Source organism: Poecilia formosa, unplaced genomic scaffold (assembly GCF_000485575.1).
Source record: "Poecilia formosa unplaced genomic scaffold, Poecilia_formosa-5.1.2 Scaffold113, whole genome shotgun sequence".
NCBI lineage: Eukaryota > Metazoa > Chordata > Actinopteri > Cyprinodontiformes > Poeciliidae > Poecilia > Poecilia formosa.
In genome coordinates this window covers 854428-863772 of record NW_006800052.1, presented here as the reverse complement: position 1 = coordinate 863772, position 9345 = coordinate 854428, and the positions used below count along the sequence as shown (strand labels likewise).

General features: G+C 38.0%; 1 protein-coding gene across 1 annotated transcript; it reads right to left on the bottom strand.

Annotated features, from left to right (window-relative positions):
- Nucleotides 1–1193: 1193 nt before the first annotated feature.
- On the bottom strand, nt 1194–5019 carry psmd14 (proteasome 26S subunit, non-ATPase 14). Its single transcript, XM_007560112.2, has 11 exons — nt 4894–5019; nt 4109–4164; nt 3822–3893; nt 3596–3715; nt 2839–2909; nt 2490–2640; nt 2289–2396; nt 2064–2138; nt 1856–1981; nt 1572–1634; nt 1194–1368 (listed from the first exon to the last, which is right to left on the bottom strand). Exons 2-11 carry the CDS (start codon nt 4154–4156, stop codon nt 1270–1272), a joined length of 933 nt encoding a protein of 310 aa, XP_007560174.1. The 5' UTR covers nt 4157–4164; nt 4894–5019; the 3' UTR covers nt 1194–1269.
- Nucleotides 5020–9345: the final 4326 nt, after the last annotated feature.

Sequence of the window (9345 nt, the reverse complement as noted above, 5' to 3'; positions counted from 1 at the left end):
GTGGATTCAGAGTAAAGAGCACATCTTCACTGTGTCACTGGCAAAGTGACTTGTTCTGTTTTAAAATTGTACTAAACAATACAAAACAGGCAAAACTACAAAACAGATTGTCTCCAGGTACACTGCAGCTGCATGATACATAACTACTATGGGCCCAGTTATTATATGCAAGTCTGATGACACCATTTTAGTTCTAAAATGACAATACTTTCATTGAAAAGACTTTTAAAGTTCAGTTAAATTAAATGCATCATCTTTAGGTTTTCATATAAGCTCAAACACAGCCTGGCAAACAGTAAACATAGACTAGATCATTATACACAAATTCCTGTCAAAGTCCATAAACTATTTAAATGTTTATTGCTCAAATTGATGCAAGTTTGTTTCAAATCATGTTTGCAAGTTTTTAAAACTTTTTTGATTCTAGGTAACACAGGTTAACGGTTAACCCAACATAATGCATTATGTCCCATTAGGTCAGCCAGAGCATTACTTTTTGAAATGAATGTTCACTTTCTTAAAATCTAGATGGTTTAAATTGAGAAATAGTATTATTTGTTAGATTAGAATGACAGAGGAAACCGTGAACGTCACACTTATGCAATAAACCACAGGTTTTATTATACAAATGATTCCATATTGATCTGACGTTTTACATCCGACTCTGTGATAGGCTACTTTTCACCATCTAGTGGTTGGCAAGAGAATTACATCAACGTTGAGACGTAAATATTTCTGCAATAGTTTGGCTCAATGCAGTTTGGTTGATATTAAAAACAACTTAATATATTATTGCTTATAAAGCTAAACAACAACAAAAAAGTCAGTACAGGAAAATCGCAACACGTCCATCTAACAGTGTCTGGAGCCTTCTGGAAGAAATGCCTCAACTCTTTCATGCAAACTGCATCACCTCAGCTACGCGATACGTTTTATTGGTTTGTCAAGGGGTCATTTTGTGTTTTTCACCATTTATTAATCTTTCGATGCTTCTTCTTATGATTGCAATTTTCTTGCACAAAATGTAATAGAAATAATACATTGTCTGTTCTTTTAAAATATATTAATATCTCTGTATGTTTAACTTTTTTTTTTGCACTATTGACATTTCGTGATTGATTGATTGAATAAGTGTCAGAAAATAACCTGCAAAAATCTTCGGAAGGCAGAAGTAATAAAGATTGACAAAGCAGTATTTCATACATACATTTATTTTATATAAAAGAAAACAATGGTTGTAATATTAACAGTTATACACACAGGGATCCATCACTGGAAAACTACGGTGTCCAGCATGGCGGCTAGGCACTGAACGATGTTGGAGGTCATTAAAACATCTACGTGCTCCTCCAGGTGTCTCTTTGGATCCTGAGAGAAGAAATGATGATGATGATGTTTTTACTAAATGCATATTATAACAGGACTCATCAGCTCCATAAACATGCAACATTACTAAGAAAGCAAGTTGACGTATGAGCAATAAGTCAGCTTTAAAATTAATGATATTTTTGGGGGGGTTTTTACGCTTAAAAGAAAAAAAAAAAGAGGGAAAAAAAGAAATAAATCAGTACCTGTTTTCCAACATTCTTGATAGCCAGCTGCTCCGGGGTCATTTTATCTTCCTCTTCAACAGCCTTAGGTAAAAACAGTTTATTTTATTTCAAGTAAAACACCTTCCAGCTTATTTTACTGTGTCATCCAAAAAAAAAAAAGGTACTAACTTATTTAGAACAACAATATTTTAAAATCAAAATGACCTCTTATTTAGTTAGAAATATTTCTAAATGGCGAGCCATCCTCTAACAGGCTCAATCAAACGTTGTCGTGTTGTAAACCGACAGGGTTCAGGTTCTACCTTATTGTAGTTCTTTGCCAGCTCCAGCATTTCTTTGACGATCGTCTCATTGAGCTTGCAGTGCTCACTGTAGTCCTGCAGAGTCAGGCCCTCCATCCAGCTCTTTTTATGCAGGTTCAGCAGCATCTGAAAAATTCATAGAATGAATCACGTTTCACAAGAAACAAACATAAAACTAGATGGGGGTCTTAAAATATGAACTTCAAACCTTTTGCTCCAGCTCATTCTTTCTGTAATTGATGGTGATGGAGTAATAGTGTCTGTTAAGTCCATGAATCAAGGCCTAAAAGAGAGTAAAACAGATTATTAAGTACAATAAACATACGGATTTATACTGACTATCAGGAAAGGTCACAGGAAAACACAAGAAAAAGAAAAGTTTAAACGTGGAATTTTAAAATCGTCCCCGTTTTTATTCTAATGTAAAAGTTACCTGGATTGACGGCTTGTTGAGATGACCCAGGTTGGATGTGGTTTGCCTCGGTTCATGACCCAGAACCATCATGTTGGCATTAATCAGTCTGAAGGCATCAATAACCACCTGAAGGACACAGTGGCAGAAAAAAAAATATCAGCTTTCCTAAATAATTCAAACTTTGATGGAGTGATTTAACTTGGGGGTTCCAGTGCCCACCTTTCCTTTGACGCTCTGAATGGGATCGACTACCACGGCGACGGCTCGCTCTGACAGCGCCTCGAAGCTCTGCTGTGTGTTGATGTCCACACCCGACAGCCAGCAGCCAAAACCAGGGTGACTGTGGTACCATCCTACAACCATCTCTGGTCTGAAGAAAACAAGCAACAACTTTTTAATGTTTGGATTTTCTTAAAATTAAAACAAAATAAAAAAAAATTACATATATATATATATAAAATCCTTCTTCAATTAGCTTTTAAGTAAAATTAAATTATGTAAAAACAAGTGTGGGACTTTGAGATCCCTTCTTTAACAAATTCAAAATGCTGGTCTTGTTGAGTCGTACCTGCCCGTCTGCTTCAACATGTCCAACATCTTAGCCTGGAAGACGGGGTCCACAGCTTCTACACTCACTCCCTGTGAGACACACACTGCTTAGTGAAAATGAACAACTACAACAACGACGACGAGACCCAACGATTCCAAACGACTTGAAAACTAGAAATTTATGAAAATGAACCAGCAATTTTGAACCCTGGCACAACAATGGTCAATTCTTCAACGATGGTGTTATCAGGAGAATAAATGAAGATTTGGAGGGGAAGCAAAAATAAAACTGTGCGATATTCTTTAATAATAATAGTAATTAAAAAAAAACAATGTTGGAAATTGCAAAACCACTCCTAGGTGAATTAATGTTTTCTTTCCAGCCTGGTATGCTTACTGCTCATTAACCTAATTGCAATAATATACGACTGAGGCAACTAGTGATGACAGTTTTATTGTTTTTACAGGACCTCCTATGAGTCCAGGTGTGTCTGAAAAGCTGTTGCAACAATATGAGAAATGCACCATGCAAGATTGCAATATTAGCTATTTTTAGATATAATGATGTTTTTCCCCTTCAAATTTTTAAGAAAAGTTGCAACCGCTTTCCAACAAATTTGTGTGTACAGAGAATTCTCCCCCAACTTCAGTGTGCAGCAATAACTGTGTGTGTGTGTGTGTGTGTGTGTGTCTGTGTTCAGGTAAGAACACACTTTTATTCTGACAAACACAAAATCTCCACAACATGCATTCTTGATTTTAGAGGGGATACGTACTGTTCCTGACTGAGGCATGGCAAACACATCGATCACTCGCACTGTGTAGTCGTCAACAAATTCTCCCAGCATCAGTCCCATGACCTCCATTGGCACACCAGCACGCCCGTGCTTCAACATCTGATGAGGAGGGTCGGCAAAAAGTAAAAAGAAAAAAAGAAGATTTGAAAGGGTTGGGCTTCAGGTATATGACAGAGTTAGCTCTGATGATGAGTTATTTTATTACCTTAAGCAGGGCCAGAGAGGAGATGTACACCTGTTCTGCAGTGTCCACAGCAGGAGCATCTGTGGGGGGTCCCTGATGAAGCAAAGGATAAATCATTGTTACACACCATAACATTTCTGCGACTACATTGAAGTTTGTGTGCAAGGAAATACGGGAGGGGAAAAAAAAGGCTGGGAAGATGAGTTACATCAGTCTGAGCTTGAAATTCACAGAGAAATAACTTCACAATACAAAACTCAATCAAGCTCACTGGTTTTCTTTTATATACAAGGACATTTAAAATGTACCTGGCCAAGCCCTGGCATTCCACCCCCAAGCCTCAGCAGCCGGTCCATATTGAGATCTGTGAACACATTCCCAGAGTCTTACCATTAAACTCCAGCGGCAAATATTTTAATGAAAGCGCATTTTAATGTAATAATATATGTTTAAAATATTGTAAAGTAATAAAAATGAAATAAACAAATGGATAAGAAAAGGCTTTGAAGATCTGATAGTCATAAATGGCTTAGCAAGAATAAAGTGAGGGTTATTAACTATTTACGTTTTCCTCTTGATAAATATTATTAGGCGATTCTGTTTATATCGTAATTGGATGTTTGTGGTAGGAATTACACTTAAAATGTGATTAAGGCCGAGTGTTTATATTATGATTTTTCCTTTTTTCAGAAAACTTTCGCTTTGTTCTCATGAAGTGACAAAACAGAGATAGAGAATTTAGTATGAGAAAGCAAAATAACACAGCTAATGCTAGGCTGATGTAGCCGAGTTGCACACTGCCTTGAAACGTAAACACTCAAATGAATATTAAACTATTCATAGACGCCATTTTATTTTTAACCATACTGAAAGTTGTCATATTTAGGGTGTAAAAAGTGATTATTAAACAAAGCATAGACCTAAATTAGCTTGGTTGCTAAACACATTCGCGTTATGTTACAGTTAGCTAACTCATGCTAACTTAGCTTGCATGGCTTAAGCGACAGAAAACGAGCTTTTGTGTGAACGTCGCATGTACCCAAAGCTGTTAAAAAGTCTCTACGGAGCGTCTTCGGTGTACACCTGCTTTTACCTGCTGTCAGATGTTTCAGGCGTTTAGATGAATGTTGTTCAGCGTAAAGTCAGACCAAACCAGCGAGCTACAATGAATCAGCCAGAAACCAGAATAGTCTTTTTAGACAGAACTACTTCCGTCGCACGAAATTTACGTTCAGTGTTGGCGCTCGTCTGGCGCATGCAAAAATGCACCACTAGAGGGCGTCACGTTCATTGTTGCGGGTGACTCTCCACTTATCTGACATCTCTGCCGTCAAATGACCTTATAAAAATGGAGATTTGGACATAAAGAGTCTTTGAGAAGCTTATGCAGACTATTGAAAATTAAATGGTTATATTTTACAATGTTTGTGAAGATGAAGATAAAAACATAGTGATAAAACTAAGTGTTTACCTTATTGCAAATTAATTACTCTTGACATGTTACTGTCAACTTGAAAATTTGCTTTGAATGCATTTCATTGAATTAATCAATGAAATGCATTTTAATTTAATTATAGAGCTGTTTCAGAATTTTCATGCATTGACACAATTAACACCATTTTGGTTGTACTCATTCTGTATGAAACCTCTAAAGATGTTTTACTTAGCTGCTACTACTGCAAAAGTTAAAAATATGTGAAAATTTTTATATTAATAAGGGCAACAATACCTGTCTCACACAACTGCTTATCTTTGTAGATATTTTAGTGTATTCATACATGTTTTGGAAATGATCTCAACTGATTCATAATTGGAGAGCATGGCAGCAACACTATAGGGTTTGTTTTCCTTGGCCACTGAAATCTATGGTGACTCACACTGGGAGAGTTACAAGACACGAGACAAATTAATAGTGGGAAACGGTTGTTCTGGTGCCTGATGTTGTAGTTTGCAGTAATTTTATGTACTGTCACTAAGGAAACTTCTCAAACTGTACTTGAGTGTGAGTGGCAAATTCTGAATTAATCTGATGCTATTTTTTTTCTGTCCTGGGAAAAATACTCCCTCTTTACGGTAGTGAGTCTGCATGATGTTGATTGTCTACTTCTGGACTTGTGCTGTGATTCTGGAACAAACAAACAATAACTTCATGTCAAAAATGACCAACTTCCAGTTTCAGAAAACAATGAAATAATGAAAACAGCTGGGAATCTGGAACTGTGCTTGTTTATCACCTGTCAATTAAATTCAAATTAATTGAACTGAATTTATTTATGTAGTACAGATTCCCAACATAAGCACTTTGCCAACAAATAAAGTTAAGTCGATCTTGAACCACATGTTGTGCTACGGATCACTGGAAACCATTAGAAATAAGTTTGTCACCGTTTCTGACATTATAGGTCTCAATGATTTTGTCTTTATTTCCATTATTGGAGCCATTTAGATCTTTGAGTGATGGTTGTTTTTGTGTGTGTGAGAGCTCTTTTAGCTTACTCACTAAAACATCTCATAAATATCTTTTAGCTACAGTTATTTTAGACAGCTGTACGTGTTGTCGGAAAAGTTTAAGCGATTCTATGCTTGTACAGGTCTGGTTGGAATCAGTCCTGGGTATTCCAGGATGTGGCTGTCAAAATTAAACTCAGCCGTCCAAAAACTTTGGTGAATCACAGTTATGTCATGATGTGTCAAGAAGAGCAATACCTCTTCTGAAGAGTGGCTACGTGAACCTTACCTCTCTGTTCCATCTTCTTATTTAGACTCCAGGGAAACAGACTTAATGTGACTCTGATCAAGATTTGCATTGAAAGCATAAACTGATTCAGTAAAAATAAAAATAAAAATGCTTAAATGGACTGAACTTATAAAGAACCCTTTCTATCATACTGACACCTCAAATGATTTGTTTTGTTGCTTTAGAGCAGATATGTTTGCCCATTTGCACTTAAAAAAACAACTAATTTCTGCATCAACATGGAACTTGAATACTTGCTACATGAACACGAGGAGGAAGCTGGAACCAAACCAACAACCTTCTGATTGCAAGAGTCCTACTCTACTTTAATTTACAATTCATTTATACAAACTGTAGATGTGGATCGGGTGATTTATAGGATTTAAAAAAACATTTTAAAGTTGTGTATTTCTATAAAAGCCTCAGTGTGCGATTATGACGTACACCTCCAGTTCGTTGTGACTTTTCCCCTGTTTCAGGCAGCTGCACTAGCGGCACCCAGAAGTGCGGCGTGTTCTTTTTCTGAGAAAAAGAAATGAAAGAAATCCTGTTTGACATTTTGTGCGCTTTCTCCCGTTTCAAGCAGCCATTTCATTATTCCCCGTGGGGCCACAAACTCCTGGCCAAACCAGAACAACTCCGGGGTTGTGAGAAAGCTTCGCCGTTTGAATTCACCCTCCTCGGTTGTCGTTGGTGGAGAAACATTTGCAAGCCTTCCACTCTGACACACGGCGGTGCCAGGCTGGCCAGCTGGCATTTTGAGAGGAATTTCAAACTTCCCTGTTTCTTTGATGAGTTTTGTAAGGAGCAGATAATCATCTGCATTCCTCAGCGACCCCCCGCCCCAACCTCCTCCCTGCCTCTCATACCTCAACACACTCCGCATTCTTAACCAGGATTTCCTTCCTTGTGCTGGCCCGAGACTACTTCTCTCTGGCCTCAGCAAGTCAGAGTGAATTCATCAGTCATATTATTTACACATTTTCACCTGTTGAGTATTTGCGTAAATTTATTATAAAATACATAAAGCTCACATAAATAATACATCTATTCAAGTTGACAACGCCCATACTGAAGCAGATTTTTTTTCAGTAGATGTACTTTGTGTTGCAGCTACTGTTGCTAATTGGAACCTGTCCAAACTGGAAACTAATTTCTTACCCTTTAAATCAGTCGTTTGTCTGGATAATTGATAAAGATGGAGAAACTACACAAAAAAAAACAAAAAACCCTTCTCTGATTTGTGAAATTTCATTTCTGTAAAATAAAATGTAATCTGCGACCTGCGCAGTCGGCGTCCAGGGGTTATTAACCCACCTGGCTGGGTAACAACAGGCACAGCGAGCCATCTGCAGCTGATCGTGCCGATAGGAATGATTGGACTTTTCAAGGTACATTAGAAGTCACTTGAAATGCAAAACCAGCATGAAACCTTAATCCTGTCTGCAGAGGAAATACAGGAGAGAAATCTGATGCTGTAAGAGCCTCCCTGCCACCTTGATAGGATTTGGATTTTTAGAGTTAACTCTCAAGAGTCCAACAGGACCAGATGATGGGGTGGCTGCTGTTTAGAGCTCCTAAAATGGTTTGAAAGTGAAAATAAGACAAAAATCAAAAGCGAGATGTGCCGATAGGCAGCTCTGGTGTTGCATAATATGATAAGATGCTCGGGTAATTTCCCTGCTGCATTTCAGGGTAAAAATGTCAAATCCATTTTCCAAACAAGTCTCAAATTTCTACAGTATTGGTGCAAAAGTTATTATTAGTACTGGTGCAAGCTGAATGTCTTTTAAGGCTTTTAAAATGGCAGATTTTTCTTTGCTTTTGTTTTCTTACCCACCCATTTTCAGAGGAATGTTCTTTTTTGTTTCTTGAGCCCTTTAACCCTGACCCATGAACTATTCGAGCTCAAGAAAAATGCACCCAGACTCAAAAGATGAGTCGCTGTTTTGTAAACATCACACACAACTTAGCATGAGTTTTAAAATTTATCTCTAGGCGCCATGTTTCTAAGAGCCTGTCACAACAACACACGGATTGTTAGAATGCATTGCATTCCATCAATGAAACAGAAGATAACCCAGTTTGATAGGGCGGGGCGGCGGGGGGTAGAGAGGGAGAGAATCACCGTCTTCGGCTACAAGGCATGGCACAGACAGTTCACGGAGGAACACTTGACATAGTACAACATTCAGAACTCTAAAGTGCCAAGTATCCCTTCGGTTCGGGTGCGTTTTATATGCTGGAATGATTCATAGGTCAGAGTTAAGTGGCTCAGAAATACATACAGCATCTCTAAAAAAGGTCAGGTACAAGAAAAGTGGGGCGAAAAAGCTGTTGATGACAATAGACAGACTTTGAAAGACCTTTCCAAAGCCTAAAGCATTTTTTTTTTTTAAAAAAAAAAGAATGACTTTGCATTTAGTTGAACATCAACCAAATGCATTTAGCTATCTGCAAGCTGTAAAGACAACTTGTTGAAAGCTCTGAATGAGCATCAAAATCGGGGAAAATAGGAAACTGAAGTGACTTTAGATGCGGCGTGGTTGTTGGGGCCAGTCGGTTTAGCCGGAGTGTTTCAGAAACCACTGGTCTACTGGAAACTTTATGCATGTACCATTTCTCGACTTACAAGAAACGGTCCAAGAAAGAGACAGTTTGAGCTGAGCGGAGGCTGTGTGGATGGAAATACCTCGTTGGTGTCAGGTGGTTGGAGATGATAGACAGGCAAAAGTATGTACAAAGAAAGCAGTGCACAAGGAATACAGTCTCTGAACACAACACGTCGAACCTTGAGAAAGATGGGCC

Excerpts from the sequence above, each read along its gene's own strand:
- psmd14 (XM_007560112.2), bottom strand. The coding sequence starts at position 4,156 with ATGGACCGGCTGCTGAGGCTTGGGGGTGGAATGCCAGGGCTTGGCCAG. Across the intron at positions 3,716-3,821 it reads CCTCTCTGGCCCTGCTTAAG|ATGTTGAAGCACGGGCGTGC; the intron begins GTAATAAAATAA and ends CCTCCTCATCAG. Across the intron at positions 1,635-1,855 it reads TGGCAAAGAACTACAATAAG|GCTGTTGAAGAGGAAGATAA; the intron begins GTAGAACCTGAA and ends TTTTTACCTAAG.